This window comes from Myotis davidii, unplaced genomic scaffold (genome assembly GCF_000327345.1).
Source record: "Myotis davidii unplaced genomic scaffold, ASM32734v1 scaffold554, whole genome shotgun sequence".
NCBI classification, from domain to species: Eukaryota; Metazoa; Chordata; class Mammalia; order Chiroptera; family Vespertilionidae; genus Myotis; species Myotis davidii.
In genome coordinates, this window is record NW_006285312.1 from 449,726 (window position 1) to 467,670 (window position 17,945).

General features: G+C 39.3%; 1 protein-coding gene across 6 annotated transcripts in view; it reads right to left on the reverse strand.

The window, feature by feature from the left end:
• Positions 1-17,945, reverse strand: part of SMG1 (SMG1 phosphatidylinositol 3-kinase-related kinase) — a 149,371-nt gene that overhangs the window by 15,120 nt on the left and 116,306 nt on the right. For 5 of the 6 annotated variants that reach the window (XM_015558989.1, XM_015558985.1, XM_015558986.1 and 2 more), the window contains 17 exons: positions 17,679-17,833; positions 15,021-15,243; positions 11,992-12,238; positions 11,129-11,358; positions 9,756-10,004; positions 8,930-9,265; positions 8,606-8,824; positions 7,904-8,094; positions 6,753-6,925; positions 6,325-6,604; positions 5,575-5,847; positions 5,109-5,343; positions 4,617-4,843; positions 2,160-2,310; positions 1,868-2,057; positions 1,226-1,695; positions 271-408 (listed from right to left, as the gene is read on the reverse strand). In XM_015558989.1, coding sequence (XP_015414475.1) covers positions 271-408; positions 1,226-1,695; positions 1,868-2,057; positions 2,160-2,310; positions 4,617-4,843; positions 5,109-5,343; positions 5,575-5,847; positions 6,325-6,604; positions 6,753-6,925; positions 7,904-8,094; positions 8,606-8,824; positions 8,930-9,265; positions 9,756-10,004; positions 11,129-11,358; positions 11,992-12,238; positions 15,021-15,243; positions 17,679-17,833 — 3,987 coding nt within the window. The remainder of the gene's footprint in view (positions 1-270; positions 409-1,225; positions 1,696-1,867; positions 2,058-2,159; positions 2,311-4,616; positions 4,844-5,108; positions 5,344-5,574; positions 5,848-6,324; positions 6,605-6,752; positions 6,926-7,903; positions 8,095-8,605; positions 8,825-8,929; positions 9,266-9,755; positions 10,005-11,128; positions 11,359-11,991; positions 12,239-15,020; positions 15,244-17,678; positions 17,834-17,945) is intronic. The other variant, XM_006756068.2, reaches the window with a different exon arrangement.

Consider the following 17,945-nt stretch of genomic DNA (forward strand, 5'->3'; position numbering starts at 1 on the left):
GGGGCTGCCTAGGGATTGGGCCTGCCCTCTGCCACCCGTGAGCAGGCCTAAGCCAGCAGGTCGTTAACCCCCGAGGGGTCCCAGACTGCGAGAGGGCACAGGTCGGGCTGAGGGACCCCTTTCCCCGCCCCCCCGAGTGCACAAATTTTTGTGCACTGGGCCTCTAGTGTAGATATGTTAAACAACACAGCACAATTACTTCATTTCATCACAGTCTAGGTTATTCCTAAAAGTAAGATGTGCTGGAAGGAAGATCTGACAAAAACACACCTGAACTGCTGCAATGGAAGTTTCAATTTGGCTCAGAGTATGAAGTTTCTTTTTCATGCTGGTTAGGATGGCAGACCGAGGGGGAGGTGTGACTGACATGGCTTGTGGTCTGTTGATAAGGAGATCTTCATGCTGCCACTGTTCAAAGAAAAAGAAATGTAATAAATTCAGGAGGAAAAAAACATTTAGATAAACAAGTAAAGGGAGCAATGTTGGGACTGAAAGGGAAGACAGAGAAACCCAGCTGCAGCAAAGCAGGCTGAGCAGGAAGAGTAATAAAAGGAAACATTACAAAAGGACCACACCAGGTACAGAATGCCTGATAAATTTCTTGGATCAGTGATTTGCAACACTGAAATAATAATTTTGAAGATAGTTACTATTCTATGTAAAAGACTAGTACACAATCCCTCCATCTGAAAGATAATCTCCAGTTAAGAAGCTGAAACAGGTGTGGTGGTGGGAAGGGTTGTCCAGCATGGAGGCTAGCCGAGTGGCCAAAAGAATTAATGCAGCAGTCACAAAAGAAAGAATTCTCAAAACAGAGAATCTAGAAGTAAGAAAAAGGGGTGGGCAACTGTTGAGAGAAGATGAAGTCATCCTATATGTGGTAAGGGTGGCCCAAGAAGGCCCAAGAGATGTTTAGGCAACAATTCAAAAGTTATGCAAGTAAATGAATTTACATATTCAAAAACTTAAGGAAACCTTTACTACATTGACATATTTAGCAATATCATCATCACTAACAAAAGCAGACTTAGAACTGGACGTCACTTCGAAGCTTTGATAGCGCTCCCGGCACTTCTGGCGAAGGACAGGAGGAGTGTGATTGTACTCCCCGGCACTCCAGGGGTTAAGAAGTTTTCTATTTATACTGTTTTATGTTAACTTCCCCAGTTTTTCAAATTCCTACATTGAGGGAAAACACAGTATAAAAAAACCCAAAAAACCCTACCTGAAACATGGCAATATGTAGCTGAACACGCTGCAGGCTTGTCTTACAAGAGGAGATACTGGTTTCCAATCTGCGCACCAAGTCATGCTTCTTCCAGGCAGTATCGTAGGAACTTGCTAATACAGTTGCCCTGTTCATGACCAACTGAGAGAATTTTCCAACCTGGATGTTGTGCTCCACAGCTTTCTTACACAGATCATCGACAGAAACTTTGCTTTCAGCACCAAAATCCTTTGCCTCCACTTGAGCAATGATGTCCACACCGAGCGCGCTGATGAAACTGCAGAGCGTGAGCCCCAGGGCTTGGTTCGGCAGTCCAATCAAGAGATGCCTCACGAAGTCAGCTGTGAATGCCTTTATAGGTTTGGCCATCTGGTCTTCACTGAAGCAGGAGTTTCTAAAAAGGGTTTTCACATTAACAATCTGTACCGGCCCATTGACAGCGTTCTGATCTTCCAGGGAACTTGATCCTAAAAGAAGGAAATTGTCTAAAAGTATTTCATGCCATACTAAAATAAGGTAATAACGCTGCTTATTTAAAAACTTAAGATTTTATGAGCGGACAATTAAATTAAGCCTACTCCATCCCACTGCTTTCCAAAATACCACATAAATCCAGCATGTTTAAATGTGAAATATTACCTGACAAAGTTTTAGAAAAGGTACCACAGAGCCTGAAAAACTCCTTAATTGTCTGTAGTCTTTTGAGAAAGAAAATCTCTTCTAGCACCTGCCGGTGATTATCATCATCAAAAAAATTGACTTGGGTACTTCGGGCTTCCCTTATAATGTCGATCTTTCGCCAAGCTACAGGAATTTCCATCTTGTTTAACTATATAAATGAAAAAAAAAAAAGTTCATCTCTCCACTTTTCCCACACTGAACAACTACTTTGTTGCATTTGCATTACTCATAATACCAAGTCAATATTTACCTTTTCAACTAATAAGCCAAAAGCAGTCTCAACTTGGGCAAACATGCCATCAAATGCTACCAAAAGCATCTGGCCAGCTGACATTTTTGGTGTCTCATCAACTGAACCATTTCTTGGTTGGATTAATTCACCATATTGAGCATGAAGTACTCTACAGAGAAAAAACAGGAAGTTAAAACCCTCAGCAAAGAGCAGTACATTTGGGGGAAGCACAAATGGTCAACAAGTCTCACAGCAGCATGCAGTCTAGAAAAAAGTCTTTTGCATTAAGGAAGAAGTGTTACAATAAAATGGCATTTGGTGTTAATCACAATGTGAAGTCAATGGTTCCAATTCAGTATTAACAATTATTCATGAGATTAAATTTTATGTAAACTTGAATTGTGACAATTTTAAAAAGAACTATAAAAAAAATTACAGCCTCACATTGCACACAGAATGTGAAATAATACAAACCCCCAATATTAAAACAAAAAGTCAAGAACCCCAAAATTCCTAACCTGGTGGAACTAGCAAACACTGTCAAGTATGTTCATATTACTGTCACACAGTAGAACCAACTATTGACGGTAAACTGAAATACCTGCCATTTATCACTATTGAGCTGACATGTTTGTGCTATAATAATTATGTTCATTTTTTTCTGCAGAGTAAAACAACTACAAAGAAACATGAGAAAACAGAAAAATTTTGAATGCAGGAGAACAGGAAACATTAAAGAATTATTATTTTTTCTGAAATGATGGCACCAAGATTAAGAAAAAACAAGTTTATGTTTTACATATATATTTCCTGCAGTTAAGAATGAAAAAAATGTGCTTCAAAAAAATTGGGGTGGTACAACTTAAATAAGATTGACCAGGTACAGATAATTACTGATGGTGGTAAGATGGGGGTTCATTATATTATTCTGTCAACTATCTTATATCTTTCAATTTCCCTTTGGGAAGAAGTGTGATGGGACAATTAATTTCTATTCCCTCAATTATCTTTTCTGAAATGAACATCAGAATGCCAAAGAATGAGGTTTTGAGTCACCAGGAATAAAGGGGCTTGGGGCTTAGCTATGGGTATAGTGCATGGATAGAGATACTGCCCAATATCTACAGATTCCAAAGTCTAATTGTTTTTCTGGATTTAAGAGCTAAGAAATACAGTATTCAATATCTAAAGTAAATCTATAAAATTTAAGCTAACTTACAAGTATTGTTCTGAATTGAGGTGTATACTCCATTAGCTAAGTGAACTGGCTCAGATGCTTCCATGGAGTTCTAAGGGCTGGCTTAAAAAATATTCACACTCCAATTTGTGCTGTACGTGCAGGTACGGTGAAACCACAGCACTAAAAGGATATATGCAGGTATCCGATTAAAATGCATGGAAGCCCGGCCCAGTGTGGCTCAGAGGCTGAGCATCAATCTATGAACCAGGAGGTTGGGGTTCAATTCCCTGTCAGGGCACATGGCAAGGTTGCAGGCTCCATCCCCAATAAGGGGCATGCAAGAGGCAGCTGATCAATGATTCTCTCTCATCATTGATGTTTCTCTCTCTCTCTCTCTCTCTCTCTCTCTCTCTCTCTGAAATCAATAAAAAAAAATGTATTTTTAAAAAACGGCAAGGAGCTACACACATGCACACACACAAAAATGAGTGCTTATGTTACTGGTGAAATCTTAGTTCTGTGGACTGAACCGATGTCATATGCATGGTGTTACTATTGTACTATAGGCATGCAAGATGCTAGTATTGGAGGAGGGATGAAGCATGCACAAGACCTCCCTACCTACATTTTTTTACAACTTCCTGTGAATCTGTAATTATCCTATATAATAAAGAGGTAATATGCAAATTGACCACCACACCCTCACAAGAGGGCTGCCTATGACCAGGCCGGCAGGGGGGTTAGTGAGGGATGACCAAACAACTGAACAACAGGCTGCGTGGGGCAACCAGGCTAGCAGGAGGAGCAGTTGGGGGTGACCAGGCCAGCAGGGTAGGGCAGTTGGGGGCGACCAGGCCAGCAGGAAGGGGCAGTTATGGGCGACCAGAGGCAGGAAGGGGCAGTTATGGGCAACCAGAGGCAGGAAGGGGCAGTTATGGGCGACCAGGCAGGCAGGCGAGCAATTAGGAGCCAGCAGTCCAGGATTGTGAGAGGGATGTCCGACTGCCGGTTTATGCCTGATCCCCGGGCCTAAACGGGCAGTCACACCCTCCCCCCCCCAAAGGGGTCCCGGATTGGAGGTGCTGGCTGGGCTAAGGGGACCCCCATCTCCCTGTACATGAAATATGCACTGGGCCTCTAGTTTTCAAATAAAAGGTTTCTAAAATGACATGTACATAAGCATTAATAAGTAATTATATCTGCTCCAAAAATTAAAAGTAAACTTACAGAAAAATAAGAGCTCAAAATGCTTATCTGGTTTCCCCATCTATTTCAGAAGAAAACAGAGCACTTGCCTTGCAACATCGATGTAATGAGCATGTGTTTCTTCTTCAAGCCCCATAGCTGCATTTCTTAAATAGGCTTGAAGAGATTCAACTAGAGTCTGCAGGGGAACGCCATCAGTTGTCTGTTCAATAAGACTGTCCAGTTCCTGAAGCATACTTTCTAATGTGTATTCTCCTTTCATTAAACATCTCAGTGCTTCTGGAAATATGATTTGCCGGAAATTTGAATTTAATTCCTATAAATATGTAAGAAATATAATTTAACATTTTCTGAGTTTAGGTAAGTGACACGCTTAGAGACTTAATGCCATAATTTATGCACAAACTTGATGCAAACGCAATTAAGTTACAGATTTAACCTCACACTGATCTTTAAGTGACTGCTTAAGCAACACTAAAAGGGGAGGAAGTCAAATTGCTTTTCTGAAGTAAAGAGATGAGAAGTACAATGTTCAACATCTAAAACAAAATTCCAAAATTTAAGCTCATATAAGTATTCACCTGAAGTGAGGTGTATACTCCATTAGCTAAGTGAACTGCCTCGGATGCTTCCATGGGGTTTGGAATGTCTAAGTCCTGTGGCACCAGGTGGCACTGCTTCAGTAACTGAACCAGACAGGTGACGTTTCCGCTCATACTGCAGAGCTCCTCTAAGAACCAGGCTCCATCCCGAGAAGTCAGGTCGACCAGCTGCTCTCCAGCACTTGAAGCTGCACCTTCCATCATCAGGTTACGCCTAAATGTGATAAATATTTGTATAGTGAAACTGACTTAGCTAAACTCACCCATAAATGAAGATAACTCAAAATCTAAAAGGAAATAAGGAGTTGTAACACTGGGCAAAACCAATGAAAGTAAAAAAACAAATACCTCAAGCTTGGGTCTAAACAAAAGACTCATGAAATCTCAATATGCATCAGTGTGTCCAAGACAACAAAATGATCTCGACATGGGGTTAGCTACTCACCTTGTGAGGGTACAAAGGGCAGAAATAATAACACTTGCTAGACTTAAAGAACCTTCTTCTCCATTCTCATGAAGAAACACTTTAATGCAACGTTCAATTTCTTTCAACTGATCTTCACAAACGGGCACAGTGACAGCTTCCTGCTTCAAGCGTTCCACTTGTCTAATAAGTCTGCTGTTTATGTCTGCTGCGTACCGCTGCAGGGTCATTTCAGTGGCGGTGATGAACTGACACACCGTTGGGGGTGGTTGAGGAGCATACTGCATTTCATATCTATATAAAAATAGAAAGAGGTGCTTGTTATATAACCGCTTGGTTTATAACCACTCCCTGCTTATAAACAAGTTTATGGTTTATAAAATACTATATATTGAATATTACATTTTATACTTAAACCTTGAAGGGTAGGAACCATTACATCCATTTTACAGATAGAAAAAGTCTCGAGAGCCAAAGTAACATCCCAAGATGACTTATTGATAAGTAACAGAATCAATGTTTGATTCAGCTCTCTTTACCCTGGTTACACCCCTCTTACACTGGGATACATTTTAATAAATTAGAAAGACCCACTGTCTTTTAAGGGAAAACATGACCTCAAATCATCTTAAAATCAAGACAAAAGTGACTCCAGACAAAACCCATCTATCAACCTTTCTTTCAAGAAAAATTAAATACTCTGCAATTAAATAATTGAACACTTTTTCCTAAACCCAACAAGTAGTAAAAAATGAAGTGCTATAAGCTTACTTCCTGTAAAGTTCTTGACAGCGCTCTATTGTGGTGTTGCAGATGAGCTCTTCCATCCAGGTCTTCCACTGTTCAATTCGATGTTTCTGAAATATGGCCTTTGGATACTGCAGCGCCACTGTGGCATAGTGATGCAGCTGTTCCAGGCAGCCTCGGAGCACTGAGCGCCTCTGCTGCAGCAGCGCGCCAACCTCTCCCTCCAGCTGCTCGCACTGGCTAATCAAGTGGGCCTGGCCAGCATTCTGCAGAAAGGCTGTCGCTGGTACATAGCTTGGAGGACCTTGAAGTAAAAGTAATTAATAATCGTGATGAAACCATTTCAAATCAGCGGTCACTACCAAGGGAGCACAAACCAGAACCCCACACATAAAGACACAATTACAAAACTCACATGCTCACATGTGTTATCTAAAAAAGTCAACTCATACCAAGGTCCATCTGTGTGCTTATCTCCTGAAGCAAACTTGCAAGTTGTGTAGCCTCTAAATTACTGAATGCAGCCTGATAGTGTGTGATCCACTGTTCAAACTCATTTAGCTTCACCTGGATTGCTTCTTGGACAGCCCTTTGCTGAGTCTGTAGTTGGGTGTGTTCAGAATACCTAACAGAAGGGGGAAAATGTTTAAATTACTTCCTATTATTTCTTCTATGTACTTCCATAACCCTGACTTTGCTCACACTTGGACTGCCTTATAAGCTCCTTTTCAATCTTGAGGGCACTGCTCAAATGTTGCTTACTTCTCTGGTTTATCCTGACCCCACAGTTCTGTCCAACTATACTCATAACATTTTAAGCAAAATTCTACCACACCAGCCAGGTTCTGTTCTGAGTTATTTAAAGGTTAAAAAAAGACTGATGTGCCTGGCCAGTGTGGCTCAGTGGTTGAGCCAATATTGACCTATGAACCAGGAGGTCACAGTCCCTGGTTTCAGGCTACATCCCCAGTAGGGGTCATGCAGGAGGCAGCCATCCCATTGATCTTTCTCCCTGTCTCCCTTTCCTCTCTCTCTGAAATGAATAAAAATATTTTTAAAAATAAAAAACAAAATAAAATTAGAATAAATTTCGTGTACCTTTTTTTTCACCATTAATAAACCTAATACCAGAACTAATCCCTTTGGAAGTCACCGTGTGCAGTGTTTGGAACTTGCATATTCAACACTGAGCACCTGTTCTCTACAAGGTTCATTCACTTAGATCACTCTAATTTAATGCTTAAAAAACTCAGAGAAGTAGATAAAATCACTGCCAATGTATAAATGAATAAAGATTCAGATACGAAGTGTAGAGAAAAGAACTAAAACCCAGGTTTTTCTGAAGCCCAGTTCAGTGTTCTAACCACTATGCCCACTTACCCTTAACAATTATTCAAACATTTAAAGTAAATGTTTTAATAAAGCAAAACAATTTAAGTGAATTCTTGTTTATTAACACTTTGAAACTGCAATCCTTGAAAAAGCTTTTGTCATTTGGGTGAGTTGCTGCAATAAGTCTAATTCAAGTTGACAGTATTTACACAAATATGCAAATTCTCCTTAAAGGCATATATTTAGAAATGAGTTCAACACTGTTTTAAACCTGTGCTGCAGAGTGTGAGAAGGATGATCCACTCCTTCAGCTCCTTCCAGAAACTCTATTTCTTCCAGCAGCTTGCCCTGCAGTTTTTCCACATCTGTCAATTGCTCTTGCAAGCTTAGGTATTCGTCTAAGCTGCTGTCCAGCTTGGGAAGCACAATCAGCATCTCATCCCTATTCTTAAACCAGTTCACCTGTGAAAGGTATTATGGTTAGGAAGATTCTTATAGAGTCAACTAAGAATCATGCTAGAAGGATATCTTGGACAAATTATTCTATTTAAATCTCAACAAAGCATCACCCATATTTCACAACGATAACAATATTGTCCAAGTTCACAAAGTAAGAATAAATTCTACTATCCCATACAGTTACTGTCACATCACACAAAACAAGATGAGCATCACTGGCTACGAGGATATTAAAACCAAGACCAAAGGGAGGCTATCCAATTAAAGAAAACTTAAAATAGGCATTGGCAAACACATTTCAACCTCTTTAAAAAGATAAAATTTTTCACATCACTGTGTGTCTTTGTATGTATTTCCTAGTAAAAAGACATCAAGGTGCCGTTTCACTGCCATTTCAATATTATACATTACAGTCTTGCAAAATTTTTTTTAGAAAAACAGTTTTACTCAAATTTTTAATGGGTATGTTAACTCTATTAACAAAAAGATGACAATGACTTATCACTGGCTTCACCTTAATTTCAGCTACTCTGGAAGAAAAGAGGCTGCGGGTGATCTCCCGTTCCATCTCTCTCTTGCTCTGCTTGCTCTCGGCCTGCTGGCCACCTCCACCGTAGACAGCACCGGCGAACCCAGCCTCACCCCCAGCTGTCCAGTCCACCAGAGGGTCATACACAAAGGCCTCCAGCAACGTCAGCAAAGTCTCTCTGCCGCGCCGCATTATGTGTAAAACCTGTTTTCAGAAGAGTTTAAGTTTTGCCGTAAGTTTCCTCACGAAAATGTAGTTTTCATGCCACATGATTTTTTAATTTAAGAGGTATATGAGAAAACAACATACCTGCTCACATGAAAGCCTAAAAACACCTTCTACTCCAGTTACACCCAGTGCTGTTTCAATGTTCTGTGTCATCCGAAAAGGTACTTTCTCAGGAACGCGAAGGCTTTTACCTTGAAAAGACAAATCATGGTATTTTTGTCCTTTCACCAAAAAACATTTGACCCTCATAATAAATGTAAAGTCCAAGTTAAATTTACCTTTTTCAAAGCAAACATTGTAATCTATGTGAACAACCTCTCCAGTTGTCATGTCTATGAGAACATTATCCAAATGTCTATCTCCAAGGCCAATTATGTACCCGACCATAGACATGACCGCAGTAGATCTGGCATAAGACTAAAGAAGAAGGGATGGGGAAATAAGAAAAATGAATTAGCAAATTTCCTTCCAACATGGACCAATGCTCTAAAATTCACAAAATTACATGATCCTACTCCTTTGTTTCTAAGTAAATAGCTAGCACTCCTCAGGGCTGCTATGCATGGTCACAGAAGGCTCTGTACTGAGCAGTTACACACAACACGATGGTCCTCATTGGTCCTGCTTAAGTGATATCAGAATGTTAGGGGAGCAGGCCTAAGCCAGCAGTTGGATATCCCCCGAGGGGTCCCACAGACTGGGCTGAGGGCACCCCCACACACCCCCCCACAGTGCACGAATGTCATGCACTGGGCCTCTAGTATCTTATAAGATTCAAATATAGGTCTCAAACTACTAAGTCTGGAGGGAAGCGGGGAGAAAGAGGAGGGTGAACCAGATAGACAGGACAAGACAGGAAGCAGGCAAAAGAATAAATACTGATTAAAATAAAAAAACAAAAACATACCTGTGTGACTCTCCACCATTCATCAGGTGTAGTGCAAGATGACCAAAGCTCTTTAGCAAGGAGATTTGGGGGGGTGGCTTCCATTAACTCTTCTAACACTGCCTTCATCACATGAAGAGGCCAATCCCGTCGGGACACATCTAGACTAAGTCCAACTGCTTTTAAAGCGGGGCCAATTTTACTGTAATAAAGTTCACTAGGACGGGGCACAATTCCAGGATTCTGAGGGGTTTGGTAGGAATCTTGGGCCTGTAAAAAAATTATTTTAAAAGAAAAGATCAACTTTATTTAAATAAAGGTAAAAGATTACTTTGAATGCAAAGTAGTATTTTTAAAACTGTTTTTTTCTGTGGCATTCTCCACCCACCCAAGAGAATCTCATGCACCAAAGAGCCAATTCTTCTGGACTATGCATCTTTCTTACAATCTAATATCTTTCTCATAATTAGGTACTACACCTACTACTACTACTATTACTACTACTACTCCTACTACTACTACTACTATTTTATTAAAAAGTTGAACTTACTAAACTATTTTCTTCAAGTTCAAGTCAAGCTCAACATCCTATTTACAGTCTTCTTTGTAACGTCTAATTCTGTTCAGACTTTATCATTTATATACATATTTCATTTTCATCAGTATGACAATCAATAAAAAATTAATAGATATTTAGTTACCACATCTCTGGTTCCCATCTCTAAGTTACCCTTCAATAATTGTTCTGCAGCCTCCTATGCCTACTTTATAGCTTGATTCCTTTCAAAATCTTGCTCCTTCCCATACCTACCAATCATGAGGTTGAGACTGTATAAAATCTATCTTTATATCCATAGCACTTAGTACTACTGTTCCTGGCATATACTAAGCAATAAGATACTTAGCCAAAATATATTCTAAATAAAATTCCTAGTCTAAACAAAGTATAAATTTCACAGGTACAAAACAGTGATTAACTCTAAAGTTGTTTCTTATTTACTATATAATTTAAAAGAACCTGGGTCAAAGCTATCCACTATTTACAAATTTGATTTAAAAGACCCTAGAAAACACCTAGGTAAGTAAGCCTAGCAAAAAGCACTTAAGATGTGAATTACCAAGTTACTAAGTATTAACCACACTACCACCCTATCTCCCCATATTTGTCTCAAAGATTAACCCAATGTCATTATTTCTATTAAAACTTTATTTTTATAAAATGTCTCTCAAAAACACTTTCCTAGGTACCTCAAATCTGTTCTTTAACTTACAAACTTACAAAAATGCCCCAGTGCAGTAAAGCCTAGAAATATTTCACATATAACAGCAGCAACTAATATAGTTGTTTAGGCACATTCAAATAAAAGGAGACGTATACTTGAATTTTTATCAACCTTTTGTGCTTGTAAGGCAGCTTCTCGTTGTTGCCATCGTTTGTAAAGACCAAACAAGGGTGTGGCTCCATCCACCCACTGGATCAGCCCTGACCGTGTTCCTAGTGGTGTTACAGAATAGTGCCGAGCGTGGAAACGAGGTGTTTCCTGGCGATTGATTGTAGCAAACATAGTATTCACGATAGACAGGAATTGCATTATTCTCTCATCCAGATGTAAATCCTCCAATCCTATGGAAACAAAATTAAAGCAGCTAGTGTAGGTGACCAAATGGGGTAAAGTACAATGGGACAGGGTGGAAATATACCACTTTTTTGTGTCCTTCTCAATTAGCAATAGCACTCAAGAAATGATAGCCAGCCCTGACCAGTTTGGCTCAGTGGCTAGAGCGTCGGCCTGTGGACTGAAGAGTCCCAGGTTCGATTCCGGTCAAGGGAATGTACCTTGGTTGTGGGCACATCCCCAGTAGGGGGTGTGCAGGAGGCAGCTGATCGATGTTTCTAACTCTCTATCCCTCCACCTTCCTCTCTGTAAAAAAATCAATAAAATATATTTTAAAAGAAGAAAAAAAAGGTAGCCAAGGAGGCACACTGCGAGCTTTAGAGAACATTCAGTTTGGTCATAAGATATTAGATACTACCATTATTAGCTGCACCTCAGTTGTTCCGCTTATACAAATTCATAAGCAGAGAGAGTGGGAATGAAAATTTTTACTCCTCAGCACCCAATTACTTCCATTCAAAATCACATAAGAGACAGGATACTCCTGGCTATTTATGACATAGAAATTCACCTGGAACAACTTTCTTCTACCACACATGCACAGAAAGCATTAATAATCAAACTCTTCTTTTAAATCTCACCTTTGAAAAGATAAGGATAGCTCTTCCCATCTGACCCCAGAAAGAGAAGTTTCTTTGGCTTGGTTTTGGTAGGTAAGATTGTGATGGTTCCGCCCACACTGTGGATTGTGACAGTGTCTCTGGCTGAGACTTCTCCAGGAAGAGCAATTTCAGTGTTAGTCATGGCAGCCAGCCACGGGCTGATTTCTTCAAGGCGCAAGATGTAACTTGCACGTTTCTGTGCTCTCTGTTGCAAACTCAGCATTATCTACAAGATGGGAATAACAAATTTAAATTATCATTATGACCCCTATTTTCTTCCACATTTAATCTGGCATAAAAGTAACCTTGAAATACCAATTCAAATATCTCTTGCTCTAGTTCCTACATTTAATTTGTTGTTATATAGTTGGGTATTCCTAGGAGGGAAAACACTGCTGTAATGGTATGCTCTAGGAGATTTTTACTTTGTTCAAACCCCTTCCTCCTCCAATCCAAATAAGCAATGAAATCACAGCAGATGGAAGGAAACCACTGCTGTGATCACAAGGGCCTGTAGACTCATTCTCCACTGCTATGCTATGTCAATGCCAAATCAAATCAATTCAGTCCTTGCAAAAGAATCAAAGATGTAGCCAGTGTTGGCTGTCAGATGGACACATCTTTAGGAAGCCACTTGAAAAGTTGGTAACAATTCAGAACTCTGATCGCTTGAAATATGCAGAAATATACCATAATCCCTTCAAATAAATGACAGGGAATGGGTCACATGAATAGTTGTGTCCCTACTTGTAGCTAACTCAATAATCTGCATCCAAATTAATGAACTGCAGGCTCTGCTTTCATGTAAAAAACTTTTAAAATCAATCCTTAGCATGTTGTTGCTCATAAAAGAAAAAAGACAACTAGAAAACTCTCAGGTGCCCACGGACAGGACAATGGATAAACTGTGGTATTTCCCCATAATAGATCAATATTCAGCTGCACACAAAACATGAATGAATCATGATGAAAACAAAACAAAAACCCTAAGGCTATTTCATCAATAATGGAAGTAGTAAGTATAGACACATATATGCCATATAATATCATTTATATAAAGTTAAAACCAGGCAAAAACTAAACAATACACCATTTGGAAATGCATCAATAAACAAGAACTATTTTTTTTTTAAGTAGGAATCAATTAATTAAAAGTTCAGAACAGCCCAGCTGGTGTGGCACAATGGTTGAATCTCGAGCCATGAACTAAGAGGTCACAGTTCGATTCCCAGTCAGGGCACATGCCCAGGTTGCAAGCTTGATCTCCAGTAGGGGGCATGCAGGAGGCAGCCAATCAATAATTCTTATCACTGACGTTTCTCTCTCTGCCTCTCCCTTCCTCTCTGAAATGAATAAAAACATATTTTTTAAAAAAATTCAGAATAGTGACTGCACAGAGGAAGACAGAATTAGGGAGGGACATGTGAGACTTCTAAAAAGTTGTATTTCTTTAGCTAATTCTATGTTTTTAGCTGCACTACAGAAAAAAGGGAGACACAGGTATTCATTTTATTTCTTAAAACTACTCTTTAAAATGAAGACAATCATAAAAATTTTTTTACTTATTTCATATATATACATACATCCCACTTGTTTTTAAAAAACAATCCTCACATCTCCTGTCGGTTTCTTAGTTAACCACTAGAGTGCTGGGGAGTGCAATCGCGCTCTTCCTGTCTTTCACCAAAAGTGCCGGGAGCACTATCAAAGCTTTGAAATGGCGTCCAGTTCCAAGTCTGCTTTTATTAGTGACGACAATGCTCAATATGTCAATGTAGTAAAGGTCTCCTTAAGTTTTTGAATATATAACTTCATTTATTTGCGATTCATAATTTTTATCCTAAACTGCTGTAAAATCAGCAAAAATGCCTTGGCAATTTTAGCATAGTTCCTAGGATACTTGTTGGCACTCAAAGGGTTAATCTATTGAGAATGGTACAAAGAAGCAAGAAACCACTATTGGAAAACAAGGACACAAGGTTTGGCTAGGCCACACAAAATAAGCTCCATCTTTCATGTTGGTGTTGTCTTGTTGCTTCTAGCTATTCCCTTTCAATTTAGCAGCTTGCATTCACTAAAATTAGGTGCACTTTTTGTTTCTACCCTGTACCTTTTAATCGTTTTCTCACTACTAAAGTAAGGAAATTAGATAGAGACAATAAAGGTAAGCCACACAGAACGAAGGGACAAGGACAAAACAAAAACAAAAACAAGAAAAAGCTACAAGGTGCCCTAGCCAGTTTAGCTCTGTGGATAGAGCGTCAGCCCGCGGACTGAAGGGTTCCAGGTTGGATTCCGGTCAAGAGCACAACTTAGGTTGCAGGTTCGATACCCGTGTGAGAGGCAACCAGTTGATGTCTCATTGTCTCTCCCCACTCCACTCTCTCTAAAAAGCAATGGGAAAAAATCCTCGGGTGAGAAGAGAAGGGAGGGATAGAGGGAGGGGAGGGGAGAAAAGGAGCGGAAGGGAGGGGAGGAAAGGTGAGGAAAGGGAAAGGGAAGGAAGACCACTACAAGGTAAATAGGCTCCCCAATTGACAGTGCTATTGCTGTAAAAGATAAAAACCAAAGAAAATATAGAATTAAGGGGATCAAAACTTAAAAGGACTCTCAAATATTTAAATAAACTAATCATCTCCAAATGGTCTACACAGAATTGATTTCAAAACAGTGACTTAGAAAAACTATACAGGTACAAGATTAAATTTCTTAATCTTCTATGAGAATACCACAGGCAATCAATATTCAGCTCAAGGCCAGAGCCCTATCCTTGGCTAATCTTTTAGAGTAAATTCTTCCTTTGTTGATGAAAGTCTGCCACCCTAGGCCCACTCAAAATGAAGAAAACACCTTTCTCTATATTTCTCATAAGTAACTGGTCACAGGTTGCTTTCCATGCACTTACAAAATCTTCTTGTGTTCCCAGTAAGAAAAGTCCCCTTATTTAAATTTTGAATCTCACATAGAGGACTTCCCATTTTAGAAACATTCTTGAGATTTTTCAGCACCTCTTTAAATGGAATCCAGCTGCTTCCAGGTTTTGCAGGGTTCGATGGAGTCTTCAGTTTTTCTAGGGCATTTTCAATTGCATCACCATAGTTATCCTGAAACCACTTTTCATGAGGTGTTTCCGCAGGGGCCGCCGTGATGCTCCTTACATGCTCCAAAGCAAACACAATAGGCTTCATCAGAGCTGTATGCTTCTCCCTCATGATGGCAATTTTCTCTTCTCTGACCAGGAAGAAACAGAGTTTGATAGAAATAAGGAACAATTTAAATATATCAAGTTTAAGTAAACAGTATAAAAGAATAAGAAAAAATAAAGTATTAAAATATTAGCAAAGTGCTCAGCAGATGTGGCTCAGTGGCTGAGCACTAGCCCTGGAGCTAAGTAAGAGATCATGGTTCAATTCCCAATCAGGGAACAAGCCCAGGTTGTGGGCTCGATCCCATTAGGGGGTTGTGCAGGAGGCAGCTGACTGATATGTTCCTCTCCCATGGATGTTTCTATCCCGCTCCCTTCTCTCTCTAAAAATCAATAAAAACATATTAAAAAAATATATATATATATTAGCAAAGTAATGTTTCACCTGACCTTGTAACAAATCCAGCACATTAACAAAAAAAATCAGCACATAAAAAAGGCAGCTTCCCTTTGCAACAATAGGTGCTAGGAAACTGGATTCCACTTGCAAAAGAACGACGCTGAACCTTTATCTTACACTATATGCAAACAAAAAAAAAAAAACCTCAAAATGAATCAATTACCCAAAGAGCTAAGACTTTTTTTTGAGAGGTAATTAAGTTTGTTTATTTATTTATTTTTCTTAGAGCTAAGACTTTCAAAGAAAACAAAGGGAAAAGGCTTCTTGACACTGGACTCGACAATGACTTCTTGGATATGGCACAAAGCACAAGTAAGAAAAAAATAGGTAAACTGACTACATCAAAATTAAAAACTTTTATGTACATCAGGTCCTGGCTAGGTAGCTCAGTTGGTTAGAGCATCATCCCAATAAGCCAAGGTTGCATGTTCAATCCTCAGACAGGGCACATACAAGAAGCAACTAATAAATGCATAAATAAGTGAAACAATAATTTGATGTTTCTCTCCCCCTTCCTCTCTTTTCTCTAAAAAATTTTTAAAAATGTAAAAGAAAACATATACATGTCAAAAGACATTACCAAGAGAGTGAAAAATTATTTTTTGCAAGTCATGTATCTGATGAGTGATTAATATCCAGAATATGCCGAGAGCTAATAAAACACAACAAACAATCTAATTAAAAAGTGGGTACAGGATCTGAATAAGGAATTTATCCAAAGAAGATATACATATAGTCAACAGACACATGAAAAGATGCTCAACATTGTTAGTCATTGGGAAATGCAAATCAAAACCACAGTAAGATACCACTTCACACCCATTAGGATGGCTGTTATCAAAACCCAGCCAGCATGGCTCAATGGCTGAGCACTGACCTATGAACCAGGAGGTCATAGTTCAATTCCCAGTCAGGGCACATGCCTGGGTTGCAGGTTCCATCCCCAGTGTGTGCTGTGCAGGAATCAGCCAATCAATGATTCTCTCCCATCACTGATGTTTCTCTCTCCTCCTTCTCCCTCCCTCTCTGAAATCAATTAAATATCTATTTTTTTTTTTTAAAAAGAATGAAAACCAAAAAGAAATAACAATTACTGCCCAGGATATGAGAAATTGGAATTTATGTGCACTTTTGGTAGAAACGTAAAATGATGCAGCCAAAGTGGGAAACAATTTGGCAATTCCTCAAAAAGTTAAACACAGAATTACCATATGACCCAGAAAATCCACTGAATTATATACAAAATAATTCAAAGTAGGGACTCAAACAGTTATCTGTACCCCAATGTTCAAAGAAGCATTGTTTGTAAGAGCCAAAAGGTAGGAGGAGCAACTCAAGTGTCAACTGACAGATGAGTACATAAACAAAATGTGTCATATCCATACAAGGAAAGATTCAGCCATCAAAAGAAAAAAAATTCTGATATACATACACTACAACATGAATAAAACTTCAAAACATTATGCTAAGTGAAATAACACAGACACACAAAAGGACAAACACTGTATGATTCCACTTATGTGAGGTACTTATAGTAGTCAAATTCAGAGACAGAAAGTAGAAGAGCGATAACTAGGGTTTGGGGGCGGAGGGGAGGTACTCTTTAATGGGTACAGAGCTTCTGTTTGGGATGATGAGTAAGTTCTGGAAATGGGCAGTGGTGACGATTGTACAACACTATAAATGTACTTAATGCTACTGAACTGTACAGTTAAAACTGGTTAAAAGGGCAAAATTGTATGTTATGTATACTTTTTTTAAAAAAGCAAACTGAACTAACAAGCAAAATAGAGACAGACTCAGAGAGAGCAGGCTGACAACTCTGGGGGCGGGTGGAGGGAGAGAGGAGACGTGGAGGGATTGAGCGAAAAAAGAAAAAAAAGGGGAAGAACTCATGGACACGGACAAGGGGAGGAGGTGGGTGGTGGTGAAAGAGGGTATACAGGGGGGATAAATGGTGATGGGAAAAAATTAAATTAAATTTTAAAATTTGTTTCAAATTAAAAAATTTTTTTAAGAAACAAGCAGCTTCATTTTTGGAGTATATGTATGAAAACGTACTTGCGTAAGGTGTTGTTGTTCTGGACTCTCTTCACCTCATCTTCAAGCTGCTGGATTCGTCTCAGGACGTACATGTGTTGCTGTAATAGAACTCCCAACCAGAGCTCATCCCAGAGAACAGTGACCCTGCGCAGCTCAGCCACAAGCATCTGAACCTGCAGACACAGCACATGCAAACATGCTCATCTACAAGTCCATAGACAGCACAGCTCTGCAAACACTGGAAACTGCAGGTTAAATGTCTTTTGTTCATGATATAATCACAAC